General features: G+C 42.5%; 1 protein-coding gene across 1 annotated transcript in view; it reads right to left on the reverse strand.

Moving 5' to 3' along the window:
- Positions 1 to 21,539, reverse strand: part of LOC127570555 (serum paraoxonase/arylesterase 2-like) — a 46,616-nt gene that overhangs the window by 8,557 nt on the left and 16,520 nt on the right. Inside the window, exons 6-7 of the mRNA XM_052016217.1 lie at positions 16,321 to 16,521; positions 8,756 to 8,837 (exon numbers count right to left, since the gene is read on the reverse strand). Coding sequence (XP_051872177.1) covers positions 8,756 to 8,837; positions 16,321 to 16,521 — 283 coding nt within the window. The remainder of the gene's footprint in view (positions 1 to 8,755; positions 8,838 to 16,320; positions 16,522 to 21,539) is intronic.

The following is a 21,539-nucleotide window of genomic DNA, read 5'->3' on the forward strand; positions in this document are numbered from 1 at the left end:
GCCACAGCCATGACCCCAACCCCAACTCTCATACAGCCTAAGATCCAAAGGAGCTGTCCCCGGCCCTCTTACCTATAGTCAGTGTCATTTGCTTTCCTGTGCAGAGATGATACCCTACTGTACCTACACCATAGGACCTTGTGGCCCTTTTACAAGCCAGGTTGCTATTTGGTGAATTTCCCTTTAAGGCACCTGGACAGTAGAGTAGCGGTGTGTGCGTGGTGTCATCAAAAGACAGCAAGATTATAACAACGTGCTGACGGTTTTGCTCAGTGAGTCAAGGAGAGGGAGAGGGAGAGGGAGAGGGAGAGGGAGAGGGAGAGGGAGAGAGAGAGAGAGAGAGAGAGAGAGAGAGAGAGAGAGAGAGAGAGAGAGAGAGAGAGAGAGAGATGGCGGTGGGGGAGGGAGAGAGACACTGACCGCTGGTCTCTGTAACAATGGATGAAGAACAGTAGCTATGTCTGTCACTACAATCCACGTATAGATTTTTGGAGCAAACAAGTGGAGTCCACTTTGTCGTTAACCTGCAGTGGGAAACAGGTATTTGTGTGGGCGGCCACGTATCGAATGCCTTTGGGGTGGCAGATACTCCGGAACAAAGCAGTGGAGATCATCGAAGATTGAGCTGTCATATGGGTTCCATTGTGGAACATGTGGATTTCGTAATTTCTCTCTACATTTTCTCTTCAGTCAACAGTGGTTTTGCAAAAGCCTTTGCTCACGTCTCACCTGATGACTTGCTGAACTGAACTTTGAAAACTATTCCTGGACTTGGAGTTTGGGAATTTGCCACACACACACACTTTGAGTTTAGTTTTGGGGATTATGTTTGATATCTAACGTTTTTACTTTTCTTATTATCACAAGTAGTTATTAATAAAATAGTTTTTAACACTTGTACATGTCTCGGTGTGTTTCTATTGTTGCTGGTATGTAACAGCCCACAGACTTCATTGGCAGATGGAATTTAATCCTGATAAATGCAAGCTGATGCACTTTGAGGGGCTAATTATGGTGGGACATGGGACATACATGGTAGAACTCTGGGAGTATTAAGAAACAAAGGGACCATACATAGAACAGTACAGCACAGGAAGAGGCTCTTCAGCCCCTGATGTTTATGCTGAACACTATCAAATTAAACTAAATCTCTTCTGCCTGCACATGAGCAATTTCCCTCCAATCCCTAAATATTCACGTGCCTATCTAAAAGCCTCTTCAATGCCCATAGAAGACAGAGGGTGGTGGTAGATGAAGCGTATTCTGCCTAGAGGTCGGTGACCAGTGGTGTTCCACAGGGATCTGTTCTGGGACCCCTGCTCTTTGTGATTTTTATAAACGACTTGGATGAGGATGTGGAAGGGTGGGTTAGTAAGTCTGCAGATGACATGAACATTGGTGGTGGTGTGGATAGTATAGAAAGTCATTGTAGGTTACAACAAGGCACTGATAGGATGTAGACCTGGGCTGAGAAATGGCAGATGGAGTTCAACCCAGAAAAGTGTGAAGTGATACGCTTCGGGAGATTGAATTTGAAGGCAGAATACAAGGTTAATGGAAGGACTGTTAGCAGTGTGGAGGAACAGAGGGATCTTGGAGTCCACGTCCAAAGATCCCTCCAGGTTGTTGCACAGGTTGACAGAGTTGTTAAGGAGGCGTGTGGTGTGTTGGCCTTCATTAGTCGGGGTATTGAGTTCAAGAGCCGCGAGGTGATGTTGCAGCTCTATAAAACTCTGGTTAGACCACACTTGGAGTATTGTGTTCAGTTCTGGTCGCCTCATTGTAGGAAGGATGTGGAAGCTTTAGAGAGGTTGCAGAGGAGATTTACCACGATGCTGCCTAGATTGGAGAGCATGTCTTAAGAGGATAGGTTGAGCGAGATAGGGCTTTTGTCTTTGGAGCAAAGGAGGATGAGAGGTGACTTGATAGAGGTGTACAAGATGATAAGAGGCATAGATCTAGTGAACAGTCAGAGACTTTTTCCACAGGGCAAAAATGGCTAACACGAGAAGGCATAGTTTTAAGGTGATTGGAGGAAGGTATGGGGGAATGTCAGAGGCAAGTTTTTTTTTTAACAGAGAGAGTGGTGAGTGCATCATGGAATGCACCAACGGCAGAGCTGGTGGAGGCAGATACACTGGGGACATTTAAGAGACTCTTAGATAGGCTCACGAATGATAGAAAAATGGAGGGCTACGTGGGATGGACGGGTTAGATAGATCTTAGAGTAGGATAAAATATCGGCACAACATCGTGGGCCAATGGGCCTGTACTGTGCTGTAATGTTCTATGTTCTATGCCACCGTGGTATTTGCTTCCACCACTAGCCCTGGCGGCCATTCACCAACCATCTGTAGAAAAAAACTTCCCCCTCTCACCTTAAGTGCATGCCCTGTAGTATTTGACATTTCTATCCTGGGAAAAAGATTCTGATTGTCTACCCTATCTATGCCTCTCATAATTTTATGAAGTTCTATCAGGTGTCCTCTCAGCCTTCAATGCTCCAGAGAAAACAACCCAAGTTTGTCCAACCTCTCCTTATACTTCATACCTTCTAATCCAGGCAGCAACATGGTAACCTCTTCTGCACTTTTTCCAAAGCTTCCACATCCTTCCTGTAATGGGTCGACCAGAATTGCACATAATACTGCAAGTGCGACCTAACCAAAGTTTAATATAGCTGCCACATGACTTCCTTATTCTTATACTCAATATCGCAACCAATGAAGGCAAGCGAACCATGTGCCTTCTTTACCATGCTCCGTGGCACTTTCAGAGCTATGGACTTGGATCCTAAGATCTTCATGTGCAAGTCCAAATATCCCTGAAGATGGCAGCACAGATAGGGTGATAAAGGCAGCAGGTACAGTGTAGAGTACAAGAGCAGAGAGGTCTTGGTACAACTTTATAAAACATTGGCCAGGCCATGGCTGGAATATTGTGTGCAGTTCTAGCCACCACAGTATAGGAAGGACATGACTGCACTGGAGAATGTGCAGAGGAGATCAACCAGAATATTGCCTGGGATGGAATGTTTCAGTTATCAGGAGAAGCTGGAAAGTCTCGGTTTGTTTTCCTTATAACAGAGGTGGTGCAGGGGTGTAGAAAATTATGAGAAGCATAAATGGTGTAGGTGGTAAGAAACTTTTCCCCATGGCAAAAGTGTGCAAGACCAGAGGGCACGGGTTTAAAGTGAGAGGTAAAAGGTTTAGAGGGAATCTGAGGAAGAATTTTTTTTTCCCCACTCAGAGGGTGGTTGTGATCTGGAACACAGCCTGAGAAGGTGGTGGAAGCTAATACTTTCAAAACATTTAAGCACCTGGACGAGCACTTGAATCACCAAAGCATAGTAGGCTAAGAATCAAGTGCTGGTAAATGGGATTAGTATAGATAGATACTTGATGGTTGGCACAGACACTGGGGCGAAAGGGCATGCTTCCATGCTTTATATCTCTATGACTCCAAAATTTCCTGGCTTTAAAACTTTGCCTTTATTTACAAAATCCAATATACTGAAATGCTTTGCTAACCACCATTAACGTGTCTTGTCACCTCCAAAGGTCTGTGGACAAACATTTAAGGATCCTCTGTTTCTGCACCTGCTTCAAAACTTCCCTTCATCCTTCCTACCAAAGTACATCTCTTAAACGTTCTGCATTCAGCTGCTACATTTTTACCTATTCCACCAGCAAGTTTATATGGAGACAAAAGAGACTGCGGATGCTAGAATCAAGAACAAAAACAGAATGCTGGAAGGACTCAATGGGTCAAGCAGCATCTATGGAGGCAAAAGGTGTAAGTCGACGTTTTGGGTCGAGACCCTACGTTAGGACTGAGAGGGAACAGAAAAGATCGCCAGTATGTAGCAGTACGTAGGGGAGTGGAATAGAGGCTGGGAGGTGATAGGTGGAGACCACAGAGGGAGAACGGTGAGAGACCTAGGAAAGTCCCATCGTAGAGAGGAGGAAAACTTCTTCGAAGTGGGCATTTACATATCCTTTGAAGGCTACTACTATCTTCCTCATTGACAATATTTCTGGTCATGTTGCATTTCCACTCTTGCTTCACCCCTTCAATGCACCTTCAACCTGTTTTGATTGTCCCTCCAGCTCCCCCATCTCCCTTTCCCCAACCCTTTAATCAAGCGTGTTTTTCCCCATTCCATTTACAGCTTTTGTGACAGGACTGAATTTCCATTTCATTATATTTCTCAACTGCTTTTGATATTTTTCTACAGCAGCAAGTTGCCTTACCATTACAGAACCTGCATAATTTTCATCCATTGATCTCAATGGGAATCTTTATTTCTCCCCTTTTGTTTTAGAGGCATTGCATCCTAAAACTCATTGCCTACAAGAGCCCTGTAACTGTGGTGTTGCATTTATCTGACAAAGTTCCCATGTGACCCTCCTCCCCAGTTGAGGCAAATATATGAATAATGGGTCACAACCAGCAGTCATGGAGCAACTGGGTTATAGTTAATTCAAAAACACTATACAATTAATGACACAGAAAGTGTAATGTAAAAGGGAAGACAATAATAAAAAAAATTGAAGATAGAGAGGACAGGATTGGTTTGTATTTTTTAAAAATAATTGACATTTGACTGACATTGTTACTATAACATTAGTATTAACTGTCAATGACAGAGCTATGAATGTACAAAAAAAATAATCCCCTTGAATGTACAGGGAATGGTAAATATAGAATAACTAAAATGATAAATATTAAAAATCAATTTAGCTAGTAAATAACTTAAAACTACACAAGGAATTGTCAACTTTCATCCTGATTGCAGATTACACATTTTGGCAGTAAAATAGAACATAGAAAACCTACAGCACAATTCAGGCCGTTCGGCCCACAAAGTTGTGCCGAACATGTCCCCATCTTAGAAATTACTAGGCTTACCCAAAGCCCTCTATTTTTCTCAGCTCCATGTACCTATCCAAAAGTCTCTTAAAAGACTCTATGGTATCCGCCTCCACAACCACTGCCGGCAGCCTCTCTGAGTAAAAAACCCCGACATCTACTCTGTACCTACTCCCCAACACAGGTTTGTCCTCTTGTGGCAACCATTTCAGCCCTGGGAAAAAGCCTCTGACTATCCACAGGATCTCATACACCTCTATCAGGTCACCCCTCATCCTCTGTTGCTCCAAGGAGAAAAGGCCACGATCACTCAAGCTGTTTTCATAAGGCATGCTCCCAAATCCAGGCAACATCCTTGTAAATCTCCTCTGCACCCTTTCTATGGCTTCCACATCCTTCCTGTAGTGAGGTGACCAGAACTGAGCACAGTACTCCAAGTGGGGTCTGACCAGGGTCCTATATAGTTGCAACAATACCTCCTGGCTCCTAAGTTCAATTCCACAACTGATGAAGGACAATACACTGTATGCCTTCTTAACCACAGGGTCAACCTGTGCAGCTGCTTTGAGCGTCCTACGGACTCGGACCCCAAGATCCCTCTGATCCTCCACACTGCCAAGAGTCTTACCATTAATACTACATTCTACTATCATATTTGACCTAACAAAATGAACAACTTCACACTTATCTGGGTTGAACTCCATCTGCCACTTCTCAGCCCATTTTTGAATCCTATCTATGTCGCGCTGTAACCTCTGACAGCCCTCGATGCTATCCACAACACCTCCAACCTTTGTGTCATCTGCAAACTTACTAACCCATCCCTCCACTTCCTCATCCAGGTCATTAATAAAAATCACAAAGAGTAAGGGTCCCACAGCAGATCGCTGAGGTACACCACTGGTCACCAACCTCCATGCAGAATATGACCCGTCAACAACCACTCTTTGCCTTCTGTGGGCCAGCCAGTTCTGGATCCACAAAGTAATGTCCCCTTGGATCCCATGCCCCCTTACTTTCTCAATAAGCCCTGCATGGGGTACCTTATCAAGTGCCTTACTGAAATCCATATACACTACATCTACTGCTCTCCCTTCATCGATGTGTTCAGTCACATCCTCAAAAAATTCAATCAGGCTGGTAAGGCCGGACCTGCCCTTGACAAGGCCATGCTGACTATTCCTAATCATATTATACCTCTCCAAATGTTCATAAATCCTGCCTCTCAGGATCTTCTTCATCAACTTACCAACCACTGACATAAAACTCACTGGTCTATAATTTCCTGGGCTATCTCTACTCCCTTTCTTGAATAAAGGAACAACATCCGCAACCCTCCAATCCTCCGGAATCTCTCCCGTCCCAATTGATGATGCAAAGATCATTGCCAGAGACTTGGCAATCTCCTCCCTTACCTCCCACAGTAGCCTGGGGTACATCTCATCCGGTCCTGGCGACTTATCCAACTTGATGTTTTCCAAAAGCTCCAGCACATCTTCTTTCTTAATGTCTACATGCTCAAGCTTTTCAGTCTGTTGCAAGTCATTACTACAATCTTCTAATTTCCTTCTTAAGCTCCTTCCTGTTAGCCTTATAATCTTCCAGGTCTCTAACATTACCTAGCTTTCTCAACCTTTTGTAAGCTTTTCTTTTCTTCTTGACTAGATTAATTACAGCCTTTGTACACCACGGTTCCTGTACCCTATCATAACTTCCCTGTCTCATTGGAACATGCCTATACAGAACTCCACACAAATATCCCCTGAACATTTGCCACATTTCTTCCGTACTTTTCCCTGAGAACATCTGTTCCCAATTTAAGCTTCCAATTTCCTGCCTGAGAGCCTCATAATTCCCCTTATTCCAATTAAATGCTTTTCTAACCTGTCTGTTCCTATCTCTCTCCAATGCTATTGTAAAGGAGATAGAATTATGCTCACGATCTCTAAAATGCTCTCCCACTGAGAGATCTGGCATCTCACCAGGTTCATTTCCCAATACCAAATCAAGTACAGTCTCTCCTCTTGTAGGCTTATCTACATATTTTGTCAAGAAACCTTCCTGAACACACCTAACAAACTCCACTCCATCTAAAGCCCTTGCTCTTAGGGAGATGCCAATCGATATTTAAGAAATTAAAATCTCCCATCACGACAACTCTGTTATTCAAGGATCTGTTTCCCTATCTGCTCCTTGATATCCCTGTTACTATTGGGCAGTCTATAAAAAAACACCCAGTAAAGTTATTGACCCCTTCCTGTTCCTAACCTCCACCCACAGAAACTCTGTAGACAGTCCCTCCATGACATCTACCTTTTCTGCAGCCATGACACTACCTCTGATCAACAGGCCCCCACCTCTTTTGCCTCCCTCCCTGTCCTTTCTGAAACATCTAAAACCTGGCACTTGAAGTAACCATTCCTGTTTCTGAGCCATCCAGGTCCCTGTAATGGCCACCACGTCATAGCTCCAAGTACTGATCCACGCTCTAAGCTCATCTGCTTTGTTCACAATACTCCTTGCGTTAAAATAGACACATCTCAAACCGTCAGTCTGAGCACGTCCCTTCTCTATCACCTGCCTATCCTCTAGTACCGACTACAAGCTTTCTCTATTTGAGAGCCAACCGCCTGTTCACCAGTCTCTTCAGTTCGGTTCCCACCCTCCAATAATTTTAGTTTAAACTCTCCCCAGTAGCCTTGGCAAACCTCCCTACCAGGATATTGGTTCCCCTGGGATTCAAGTGCAACCCGTCCTTTTTGTACAGGTCATACCTGCCCCAAAGAGGCCCCAATGATCCAGAAATCTGAATCCCTGCCCCAATCCCTCAGCCACGCATTTATCCTCCACCTCATTCTATTCCTATACTCACTGTCGTGTGGCACAGGCAGTAATCCCAAGATTACTACCTTTGCAGTCCTGCTTCTCAACTTCCTTCCTAACTCCCTGTAGTCTTTTTTCAGGACCTCATCCCTTTTCCTACCTATGTCATTGGTACTAATATGTACCACGACCTCTGGCTGTTCTCCATCCCACTGCAGGATATCTTGGACGCGATCTGAAACATCCCGGACCCTGGCAGCTGGGAGGCAAGCTACCGTCCGAGTTTCTTTCCTGTGTCCACAGAATCGCCTGTCTGACCCCCTAACTTAGAGTCCCCTATCACTACTGTCTTCCTCTTCCTATCCCTACCCTTCTGAGCCACAGGGCCAGACTCTGTGCTAGAGGCACGGCCACTGTTGCTTCCCCCAGGTAGGCTGTCCCCCCCAACAGTACTCAAACAGGAGTACTTATTGTCAAGGGGTACAGCCACATGGGTACTCTCTAGTACCTGACTCTTCCCCTCCCCCCTCCTGACTGTGACCAACTTGTCTGTCTCCCGTGGCCCCAGTACCTGCCTATAACTCCTTTCTATCACCCCCTCACTCTCCCTGACCAGACGAAGGTCATCAAGCTGCATCTCCAGTTCCCTAACGCGGTCCCTTAGGAGCTGCAGCTCGACACACCAGGTGCAGATGTGGCCGTCAAGGAGGCTGGGAGACTCCAGGACCTCCCACATCTGACACAGAGCACAGAAAACCGGCCTCACACTCATACTACTTCCTTTCCGCAATTAGCACAGGTAAACCTACCTCACCCCGTTACCACTTAAGCCCGTTGAGCCAAAGCCCTATCACTCGGCTACCCCTCACTCCGCTGCCTGCTCCGAAAGCTGCTTGCTGGATATGGCGGTCTTCTTTTTAAACCTCTCCCGCTCTACTGGCTGACGTCACGCAGCCTCTGCAGGCCACTTGCTCGCACTCCGATGCTCCATACACTCATGTCTAAATTTTACTGTCCAAGGTCTTTGCTTTGAAACTAAGAATTTTTTCCACAGACCTACCTTTTTTGGAGTCAGACTATGGTTTGGATTAATTTCCATAACATGTATTGTATAAAATGAGGTTTCTGCAAGGAAGATGTGCCTGAATAGCAAGGAAACAAAACTGGATTTACATTGGATAAAAATTTTACTCTATAAACATTAAAAATGTGATGTCAACAATCCTCCACTAAATGCAGTAAAGATTGGGAATCTCTTCTATGGCTTTTGGAGAAACTAGTTATTTTGCAGCAAACTAAAGAAGGGAAATAAGAATATTGAAGAACCAAAAAAAGTTACAAAAAATGCAAAAGGGTAAACACTTAAAATGATTTTCAGTAGTCAATGAATTGGTAAAATGGAGGCATACACTCAATATTAGTACCTACAACATAAGAGAGGTTAGAACGCCCTCATACTCTTTTACCAACATTTTTTTTGGCTCAGTAACTATTTCTTTCCTTACACTTTTGAACCAACATGTGACAAATGAATAAGTAATGAATTCATTATCAACTGCAAACAATACAATTGCAAACCAGGATTTAGGATAGTGCCAATTAGCTGCGAAACAGACATCTGAGACAAACGTGAAACAGCACCAAAAGAATGGAGAAGCAGACCAATCCAAGGATTCCAAGTACTGTTAGAAGCAGAATCCAATTAAATTTATAAGATTAGGAATACCCTAAATGATAATTATCTGACACCAGAGAACTGCAACTTCAATTTCAGCAAAACAGAGTCAAAAGTGTGGCTTAGGATTCCAATAATTAATTCCTTGAAAATGTAATATACATAAAGTCACAAAAATGCTTTCTTTCTCAATAAAACCATAGATTTGAAAAGTAGATTAATAATAAAGTTGTATTAACCAATGGTTAAGCCATCTGACCTTAAGGGATAATATGAAGCATATGGTAATGAAGATGATCATAAAGATGAAGCTTACAATCATAAAGAAAACATCAGGGAAGGGAACTTGTAGTTAAAGGAAAAGTATTGTAATTCAAGGATGGTGAATTTTAATGGAAGCTTTTCCTCCATCAAAATGTAAAACCTAAGCAGAGATGTTGCAGAAACTCCGAACACCCAAAATAGATGGAGAAGCCCTGGAGGAACTCCAAGATGCCTTCTAAGAGAAAGGTTTGCAAAGCCAAAAGACTGGGTGAAATGCATCATGGACTTTTGGTAGAGTATATTTCTACATACAGAGTGGGGCACATTATTCATATAGTAAAATGTAGATTGGTAAATATATGGCACACACCATAAAGTGTCAATGACATGATAGTAAAAATTCATAAATCAAGGAATTACTGTGCATTTTAAGGGAATAGAAGATAAATATTTCACATATTAGAGGGTATTTGAAGAAATAGGCAATAGTTGTGGGTTATATTTGCAAAAAGCCAGCACTCACACAATGGAACAATATTCATTTATAAATCATGCAAATTAGATCCTAAGACTTACTCCAGCTCATTTACAAAGAGATTAATTTGATTGAGAAGGAAGCCAATGGATGGATGGTGATTGGGATAAATTCCCAAATATTCATGTTAACTAACTAATCAATGTGTATTCTAAACAAGCCTAATCATACATTGGGATGCACTACAAGGGAAATGACAATTCAAATGAATTTTACAATCTTGTATAATTCAATATTGAGGCCACATTTGGAATATCACTTGTAATTTTGGGAACTTTTCAAAGAATGTTGATAATTTTGAAACTGATTACATTTTATATTATAAGCAGCAACTCACAGAATTATTAAACTTTCTTATTATGACAAAGGAGGCCATTCAGCCCACTAGATCTATGCTGGCTCCCAACAGAGCAATCCTATTAGTCCCATTCCCCTCATCTTATTTTCCCTGTAGTCTTGTAACTTAGAATATAGAACAGTACAGCACAGGAACAGGCCCTTCGGCTCACAATGTTGTGCCAAACTAATTAAATTAGTAATTAAATGCCTAACTAAACTAATCCCTTCTGCCCACACAATGTCCATATCCTCCATTCTTTGCACATTCATGTGCCTATCTAAAAGCCTCCTAAATACCTCTATCGTATCTGCCTCCACCACCACCCCCGGCAGTGCATTCCAGGCACCCACCACTCTCTGTGTAAAAGAACTTGCCCTGTAAATCTCCTTTGAACTTACCCCCTCTTATCTTAATGCCCTCTGGTATTAGACATTTTAACCCTGGGAAAAAGATACCAGCTGGCTATTCTATCTATGCCCCTCATAATCTTATAAACCTCTATCAGATCTCCCCTCAGCCTCTGCTGCTCCAGAGAAAACAACCCAAGTTTGTCCAGCCTATCCTCATAGAACATGCCCTCTAATCCAGGCACCATCCTTATAAACCTCTTCTTCACTCTCTCTGAAGCCTCCACATCCTTCCTTTAATGGGGTGAACAGAACTGAATGCAATACACCAGAGGCAGCCTAACTAGAGTCTTATAAAGCTGCAACATAACTTCCGACTCTTGAACTCAGTACCTTGACTAATAAAGGCAAGCATGCCATATGCCTTCTTTACCACCCCATCAACCTGTGCAGCCACTTTCAGGGAGCTATGGACATGGATCCCAAGATCCCTTTGTACATCAACACTGTCAGGGTCTTGCCATTAAGTGTACTATCCCTTTACATTTGATCTTCCAAAGTGCAACACCTCACATTTGGCCGGATTAAACTCCATCTGCTATTTTTCAATGCAGATCTGACATATCCCACTGTATCCTTTGGCAGTCTTCAACACTATCCACAACACCACCAATCTTTGTATCATCTGCAAATTTACTCATCCACCCATCTACATTTTAATCCAGGTCATTTATATATATATATATATCGCAGACAGCTGAAGTCCCAGTATGGATCCCTGCAGAACACCACTAGTCACTGACCTGCAGCCAGAATAAGTCCCATCGACCACTACCTCTGTCCTCTATGGGCAAGCCAATTCTGAATCCAAACAACGAAGTCACTGTGAATCCAATGCATCTTAATCTTCTGGATGAGTCTCCCATGAGGGACCTTGTCAAACCCCTTACTAAAATCTATGTAGACAACATCCACAGCTCTACCTTCATCAATCACTTTTGTCACCTCTTCGAAAAACTCAATCAAGTTTGTAAGACATGACTTGCCCCGCACAAAGGCATGCTGACTGTCCCTAATTATGCCATTATTTTCCAAATGCTCATAAATGCTGTCGCTAAGAATCATCTCTAATAGCTTCCCTACCACTGACAAGAGACTCACTGGTCTACAGTTTCCAGGATTATCCCTATTTCCCTTCTTGCATAATGGAACAGCATTAGCTACTTGCCAGTCCTCTGGGACCTCACCTATGGCCAGACAGGACACAATGATCTTGGTCAAGGCCCCAGCGATCTCATCTCTTGCCTCTCTCAATAACCTGGGGTATATCCCATCAGGTCCTGGGGACTCATCCACCTTAATGTTCTTTAAGAGACCCAACACTACCTCCTTCTTTATCTCAAAATGCCCTAGCATATTAGCACGCTCCACACTGATCTCATTTTCCTCCATGTCCTTCTCCTTGGTAAATACTGATGCAAAGTATTAATTTATGACCTCATCCACATCTTTCGCTTCCAATTACATGTTCCCTCCTTTATTCTTGAGTAGTCCTACCCACTCCCTAGTTACCCTCTTGCTATTGATATATGTATAGAATGCTTCAGGATTCTCTTTATAATCCTACTTGCCAAAACTTTTCATGGCCCCTTCTGGCTCTCCTAATTATTGAGTTCTTTTCCAGCTTCTTTATAAGGGGTCCGTTTGATTTTAGCTTCCTGAACCTTACATATGCTTTCTTTTTCTTCTTGATTAAATTCACCATCTCACTCGACATCCAAGGTTCCCTTACCTTGCCTTCCTTGTCCTTCCTTCTTACTGGAACATTCCTGTCCTGTATTCTGTGCAGTTGGTATTTAAACACCCTCCACATATCAGATGTGGACTTGCCCAAAAACAGCTGTTCCTAATTAACTCTCTCTAGTTCCTGCCTAATATTCTTGTAATTTGCTCTGCTCCAATTTAATACTCTCTCACAAGGTCCATACTTATCCTTTTCTATAGCCTATCTTAAAACTTAAGGAGTTGTGGTCACTGTTCCCTAAATGTTCTCCCACTGAAAGGTCAGTCACCTGGCCAGATGCATTTCCCAACACCAGGTCCAGTATGGCCCCTCGTCTCTTTGGAATATCTACATACTGATTTAAGAATCCCTCCTGGATGTACCTAACAAATTCTGCCCCGTCGAAACCTCTTGCACTAAGGAGGTCCCAGTCTACATTAGGGAAGTTGAAGTCACCCATGACAAAAACCCTGTTGTTTTTACACCTTTCCCTAATCTGCTTGCATATATGTTCCTCGATGTCCCAGTGGCTATTAGGGGGTCTGTAGTATAATCCCATCAGAGCGATTGCAGCTTTCTTATTTTTGAGTTCTGCCTATATAGACTCAGTAGATGAGCCCTCCATTATGTCCCATCTGAATGCAGCTATGATATTGTCCCTGATTAATAGTGCAACTCCCCCCCTCCCCCCTTTTACCTTCCTCTCTACCTTTCCTAAAATATCAAAACACTGGAACAACATGCATCGTCCTGTCCCTCTCTCAACCAAGCCTCTATAATGGCCACAACATCATAGTGCTATGTACTGATCCATGCTCTAAGTTCATCACCCTTACCCCCAATACTCATAAAATAAACACACTTTAATCTGTCTGTCCCGTTGTGTCTATTACCTTGCTCCTGCCTGTTCTTCCTTACAGACTTCCTGGTCATGACATTTACCTTCCACTCAATCCTTCTATTTTCTGACCTGGACCTCTGGTTCCTATCCCCCTACCAAACTAGTTTAAACCCTCACAAGTAGCATTTATTCTCTCTCACATGTTCATCAATTCCCCTTTGTTTAATTTGCCACTTACTTATACTAAGAAGCCAATTAACCTACCATATTGAAGAACAGAATACTGTAGAATTAGCATATTACTCACAGGGAATAGGAAGTGCCTATTTTGCTCAGCAGAGAGGTCACAAACAAGGTGGCATATGTTTAATGCTAGAAGGATTAGAGGGAGATAAGAAAAAAAAGCCAAAGGCTGATATGGGTCTGAATTTACTGCCTGGAAGGGTAGTAGAGACTCATCAAATTTAAATAAATAATTGAATGTGCACTTAAAGAGCAGTGTCCTGCAGGGCCACTAACTAAGTACTGGAAAATGGGATTGGGTTGGCTAGTTTATTTTTGACCAGCATAGATACTTTGGGTTGAATAGCCTCTTTCTGTGTTGCAAACTTTCCATGATTCTGTGTGTTGGAAGTATAGGATTAGAGAATGCTTCTTGAAAATAAAAAGGCATATAGGTTCCTTAACTTTATAAACAGCAGGGTACAAAAGCAAAGTTATGCTAAACCCTTTTCCAAATACAGATTAGGCCCCAGTTTCAGGATTGTGAACACTTCACGAATATTATCAAGGTGGTCAAGGAGTGAAAAGATTTACTAGATCTGTACTTCAGTTACTTTGAGAGATTCCTGAAATTGAAATTGTTTATTTTTGAGCAGAGATAAAAGGCTAAAAGACAGAATTGAAGATCAATTACTATTTACAGTGTCCGAATGACCAGAGGATAGGCATTTCAAGATGACTGGCAAAAACATCAGTGCTGACAATGAAGGATGATGATCTGCGAATGCATTGCCCGAAAGAATGGTGGAAAAGATGCAACAGCAACTTTCAGAAAGGAATTAGTTACACGAAGGGGAAAAGTTTACCAGCTTCTAAGAGCTGGGAGTGAGGTTAATAGGAAAACCCTTACAGAGAACCAGAATGAATTTGATAGGCTGTTGTTCTCCTCCTGTGCTGTGTCACTCTACAATTTCAGTTTTGTGCACAGACTAGTTGTATAATTAATTGTTTTATAAAATACTTTGGAAGATTATTTGGTTTGGAAAGGGACAACTGTACTTGGTAATAGTAATGTTAAGGCTGTAGTAAAGCTACAGCAAGCAACTAGCCAGAATACTGAATGCAAGGTGTGTTTGTGGCAGTTTGGAGACGTACCTGGTTTCTGCTCACAAAAGAAAATAACACAGAATTTATAGTGGAGATGCAAAAGACAGCAGATGCTGGAATTTGGAGCAAAAAAAACAAACTACTGGAGGAACTCAGCAGGTCAGGCAACATTAGTGGAAGGAAATGGACAGTCAACGTTTCAGATCAAGACCCTTCAATTCATAGTCACTATCAAGCCACTCTGTTTCATAGTAATTATTCTGTCAAGTACCGTCGACATTCAATGGCGGTACAATGGAAATCAGAAAATGCAGATGCTGGAAATCTGAAACAAAAACTGAAAAAGAAAACTCTGGAAACACCCCACAGACCAGGCAGTTTCTGTGCAAAGACCCTTCACCAGTACTGGGAAAGAGAAAAAACAAAGGTTGTAATTTGTTGGGAAGGTGGGAAAGGGATGGATAAAACAAGGAGCATATATTTTATAGGGTGAGGCCAGGATTGTCATGGCGATAAACTATAAATTAAGTCATCCAGTTGACCATTTAATTGGAGCAATTAGAGACAGAAAATCTGAAGAAAGGAACAAAAAAGCTATGAGATGAAGGCTACTAGAGTGAGAGACACAAAGGAATGTAAATGTGCAAAATGCAGAGCTGAAGGACATGCCCTGCAGATCAGGCTGTGGAACCAATATTACAAGTGATCTGTCCAGTTCTGATAGCCAGACAAAGCAAGTTACTGAAGTTGTTGAATTTGATATCAAATCTAGAGTGTGCCCAGATGGAAGATGGGATGCTGTTCCTCAAATTTACCTTGGGCATCATTATAACAGCACATACAGATAGGTGAAAGTGGGAGTGGGAATTAAAACAGCAGTCAACAGAAAGTTCAGGGTCACTCTGTGGACTGAGCACGGGCACTCCGAAATGTGTCGCCCAATCTATAGTAACTTTCTCCAGTGCGAACACCAGATGTAGTGCACTAGGTTGGAAGAATTGTGGAGGTTACATGGAGGCATGGAGAGTAATTTAAGGCAATGAGAAGAAAAAAGTTGCTCCTGCTAAAGTGATCTTTGGTTGCAGGATAATATGAAATTCGCAATTTTAGAGAAAAGCAAAGGGAGAAAGTGTGTTTTTCTTGTACTATACAATTGGCTAGACTCACTAAAAACTAATTTTAGTGGTCAATGACTTTGTTTGCTGTATATGATAATCAAGAAACATCTTGAAAATGAATCAACTTTAAATTACTAATACATGACTCTAAAGTTAATTTAAAGTGATTAAACAGAGTGCTTTTGTCGACAATTCTAAGAAACACAATGCAAATTTTGCAACCCATTATTCACTTTCAAGCAAGAGAAAGTTTGCATCAAGTGAGATTAAAAACACAGACTTCATTTGTCTGATTAAAAATCAAACCTAAAAAAATTAATCCTACATTCAGAAAAACACAATGTTAAGAGCAACACTATAACAGTCAGTAACAACCAAACAAAATGTACTCACTTTCCATCAGTAGAAATATCAATCCCATTGGGAAAACCATATCCTGTTGCAACTTGTTTTACCTCAGTAGGACTGTAGTAAACAACATTGCCCCATTGAAAGCCAAAGCAATCCTCCAAGATCCTCAGGTAAGTAGAAGAGTAATAATGGTCATTGGTGGCATAGAAGCTCTGAGAACTCACTGCTATGATATCATTCACACTAGAAGAGTAAAACAGAAGGAAACCCATGAATTATTAAAATGTTTTCATTTGTTCCACGTTGGCTTTGTAATATTTTGTATACTAATCTGCAAAATCACTCTCAAAAACCTATTACAATGTCATATCTACATTGCTGCAAGGAGTGCTATAATGTGCAGGAATGGAACAGATATTAGAACCTTCTGTTCTACTAACCTTTTAAGTGCTGCCAGCAGACATCATTTATAGGTCATTTTCTGTTTAGGTCAAAATGCTCAAATAATGTGCATTGCTTTGCATCCAATTAGAATAAACCACACTTTAAATGTAATATTTAATTCAAAGATTAAATGAAAACTATGAAGTATCAAATTAAAGATAAAGCATCTTAAAAAGATGCAGTTAAAAACACAGAGCTATTTCCTTCCATATCCAGTAAAATAAATGGCTTATTGTAACTCTGGTCTTGACTACTCTAAACACTGCCCTGCTTGCCTCCTGTCTTCTACCTACATATACCCGTGCCCTTTCTTAAATCTGTTGCTTTTATACCACTATTCACAGAAGGGAACAGTATATCAGCCCCCTTACAATAAACCCACTGCAGGACAGAATATAACTCAAGAAATAATGGGGGCTTGTAAGAAATGCTGCAATTATCAAGGACAATTTTAATCATCATATCAATTGGATAAATCAAATTGGCAAGGGTAGCCTTGAGGACAAATTCACAAAGTGTATTCGGGAAGGTTTTGTGGAGCAATATCTGAGCAACTAAGCAAGGTACAGGTTATTTTAGATCTGGTAGTGCGTAATCAGACAGGATTAATTGATGATGTTATAAAAAGTATCCCCTAGGAAACAGTGATCATAACATGGTAAAATTTCAAATTCAGTTTGGGGACAAGAAATCTGAAACTAGAACTCTCAACTTATATAAATTCAAGTACAATGCTATGAGAACAAAGACGGCTAAAGTGAGCTGGGAAGATAGACTAAAGGGTAGGACGAAAGGGTAGGAATAATTTCCCAACCACTGAAATAAAGAGAGTTTGAAAGTAGACTAGAAAATAAAATAAAGACAAGTAGCAACAGCTTCAATAGGGAAGGGAGTAACTAAAGTAACTGTTGGTTTCTTTGAGGATGGGCCTTGGTAATTAACAAAGAAATAGTAGAGAATCTAAATAACCATTTTGGATCAATCTTTAAGGCACAAGACACTAAAAACATCTCAATAGTAATCAATAATCAAGGGGCCTACAAGGACGGAGATAGTTAAAATAACCTATCTTATTTTAGGTCTGTCAGGGGGCAGACAGGAGATTCTGTGGATGTGAAAGAGACTCCCGGATGGTATGTTGCCTCCCCGGTGCCAGGGTCAGGGATGTCTCGAATCGGGTCCACAGGATTCTGAAGGGCCAGAGGTCGTGGTACATATTGGTACCAATAACATAGGTAGGAAAAGAGATGAGTCCTGAAGAGGAAATATAGGGAGCTAGGTAGGAAGCTGAAAAGCAGGACCTCAAGGGTAGTAATCTCTGGATTGCTGCCTGTGCCACGTGCCAGTGAGGGTAAGAATAGGATGATTTGACAGATGAATGTGTGGCTGAGAAATTGGTGCAGGGGGCAGGGTTTCAGATTTATTGACATTGGGATCTCTTCTGGGGAAGGTAGGACCTGTACAAAAGGGACGGGTTACACCTGAACTGGAGGGAGACCAATATTCTTGCAGGCAGGTTTGCTAGAACTGTTGGGGGGAGTTTAAACTAGTTTGGCAGGGGTATGGGAACCAGAGTGATAGGTCAGAGCTTGGTTCATTTAGTGTACAAGTAGAGGCAGAGTGTAGAAAGACTGTTAGGAAGGATAGGCAGTTGAAAGGGCAAAATTGCAGTCAGTTGGATTGGCTGAAGTGTGTCTACTTTAATGAGAGAAGTATCAGGAACAAGGCTGAAGAACTTAGAGCATGGGTAAGTACATGGAACTATGATGTGGTGGCCATTACAGAGACTTGGATGTCGCAAGGGCAGGAATGGCTGCTGGATATTCCGGAATTTAGATGTTTCGAAAGGGACAGGGACGGAGGTTACTGAGGTGTGGAGAGTGGCTTTGCTGATCAGGAACAGTGTCACGGCTGTAGAAAGGGAGGATGTCCTGGAGGAATCGTCCACTGAGTCAGTGTGGGTGGAAGTCAGAAACAGGAAGGGAGCGATCACTCTATTGGGAGTATTCTACAGACCCCCCCAATAGCAGCAGAGATGCTGAGGACCAGATCAGGAGGCAGATTTTGGAGAGGTGCAAAAATAACAGGGTTGTTGTCATGGGTGATTTCAACTTCCCTAATATTGATTGGCACCTCCTTAGTGTAAAGGGGTTAGATGGGACGGAGTTTGTTCGGTGTGTACAGGAAGGATTCCTGACACACTATGTGGACAGGCTATACTAGAGGACTAGAGAAGAGACTATACTGGACCTGATACTAGGCAATGAGCCTGATCAGGTTTCAGATCTCTCGGTGGGAGAGCATTTTGGGGATAGTGACCATAACTCCTTGACCTTTACCATAGCCTTGGAGAGGGATAGGAGCAGACCATATGGGGAAGTATTTAACTGGGGGAGGGGGAATTATGATGCTATTAGGCAGGAACTTGGGAGCGTAAATTGGGAACAGATGTTCTTGGGCAAGTGCACAGCAGAAATGTGGAGGTTGTTTAAGGAATACTTGCATGGGGCTCTGGATAGATTTCTCCCACTGAGGCAGGGTAAGGATGGTAGGCGGAAGGAACCGTGGTTGACAAGAGAGGTAGAATATCTTGTCAAGAGGAAGAAAGAAGCTTACCTGAGGTTTAGAAAGCATGGATCAGACAGGGCTCTGGAGAGTTACAAGCTAGCCAGGAGGGAGCTTAAGAATGGACTTAGGAGAGCTAGAAGGGGGCATGAGAGGTCCTTGGCAAATAAGATCAAGGAAAACGCCAAGGCGTTCTACACGTATGTGAAGAATAAGAGTATGACTAGAATGACGGTAGGACTGATCAGGGATAAAAGAGGAAACATGTACTTGGAGTTGGAAGAGGTAGGGGAGATCCTTAATGGATACCTTGCTTCAGTATTCACCAGCGAGAAAGACCTTGATGTTTGTGAGGATGGTGCACGACAGACTGATATGCTAGGGCATGTCAACATGAGGAAAGAGGATGTGCTGGAACAATTGAAAAACATTAGGATAGATATGTCACCGGGGCGGGACAGGATATATCCAAGGAAGAGAATCCAGGGAAGAGATTGCTCTGCCTTTGGCGACGATCTTTGCATCCTCACTGGCCTCAGGAGTAGTGCCAGATGATTGGAGGGTGGCAAATGTTGTTCCTTTGTTTAAGAAAGGGATTAGGGATAACCCTGGGAATTACAGACCAGTGAGTCTTACTTCAGTGGTCAGCAAGTTACTGGAGAAGATTCTTAGAGACAGGATTTTTGGGCATTTAGAGAACCACAGGCTGATTAAGGACAGTCAGCATGGCTTTGTGAGGGGCAGATCGTGCCTCACGAGCCTGATTGAATTCTTTGAGGATGTGACAAAGCACATTGACAAAGGTAGAGCAGTGGATGTGGTATACATGGATTTTAGTAAGGCATTTGATAAGGTTCCCATGAGGACTTATTCAGAAAGTCAGGAGGCACAGGATCCAGGAAAACTTGGCTGTGTGGATTCAGAATTGGCTCGCCCATAGAAGACAGAGGGTGGCGGTAGATGGAGCGTATTCTGCCTGGAGGTCGGTAACCAGTGGTGTTCCGCAGGGCTCTGTTCTGGGACCCCTGCTCTTTGTGATTTTTATAAGTGACTTGAATGAGGATGTGGAAGGGTGGGTTAGTAAGTTTGCTGATGATACAAAGGTTGGTGGTGTTGTGGATAGTGTAGAAGGTTGCTGCAGATTACAACAGGATATTGACAGAATGCAGAGCTGGGCTGAGAAGTGGCAGGTGGAGTTCAACTCAGAAAAGTATGAAGTGATACACTTCGGGAGATCGAATTTGAAAGCAGAATACAGGGTTAATGGAAGGACTCTTAGCAGTGTGGAGGAACAGAGGGATCTTAGGGTCCACGTCCATAGATCCCTCAAGGTTGCTGCACAGGTTGATAGGGTTGTTAAGAAGGCATATGGAGTGTTGGCCTTCATTAGTCGGGGGATTGAGTTCAAGAGCCGCGAGGAAATGTTGCAGCTCTATAGAACTCTGGTCAGACCGCACTTGGAGTATCATGTTCAGTTCTCGTCGCCTCATTATAGGAAGGGTGTGGAAGCTTTAGAGAGGGTGCAGAGGAGATTTACCAGGATGCTGCCTGGATTGGAGAGCATGTCTTATGAGGATAGGTTGAGTGAGCTAGGGCTTTTCTCTTTGGAGAGAAGGAGGATGAGAAGTGACTTGATAGAGGTGTACAAGATGATAAGAGGCATAGATTGAATGGACAGTCAGAGACTTTTTCCCAGTGCGACAATGACTAACATGAGGGGACTTAATTTTAAGGTGATTGGAGGAAGGTATGAGGGGAATGTCAGGGGTAAGTTTTGTTTTTACACAGAAGGTGGTGGGTGCATGGAACGCACTGCCTGCAGAGGTTGTGGGGGCAGATACATTAGGGACATTTAAGAGAATCTTAGGTAGACACATGAATGATAGAAAAATAGGGGCTATGTTGGAGAGAAGGGCTATATAGATCTTAGAGCAGGATAAATGTTGGCACAACATTGTGGACTGAAGGGCCTGTACTGTGCTGTAGTGTTCTATGTTCTATTTAATGGTGAAAAAAAATTACCAGGCAATCTAATGGGGTTAAAATCATCAATTCCCCTGGACCCAATAGCTTCATTATTGGGTCTTAAAAGATGTGGCTGCAGAGATACTTTGGTGCTAATCTACCAAAATTCCCTAAGATTCTGAAGAGGTCCCAGAGGACAGGGAAACCACAAATGTAATGTCACTATTCAAGAAATGAAGATAACAGAAAACAGGAAGCTACAAACTAGATGGCCCAGCATCTCTCAA

The sequence above is a fragment of the Pristis pectinata genome, chromosome 5, assembly GCF_009764475.1.
Source record: "Pristis pectinata isolate sPriPec2 chromosome 5, sPriPec2.1.pri, whole genome shotgun sequence".
Classification (NCBI taxonomy): domain Eukaryota; kingdom Metazoa; phylum Chordata; class Chondrichthyes; order Rhinopristiformes; family Pristidae; genus Pristis; species Pristis pectinata.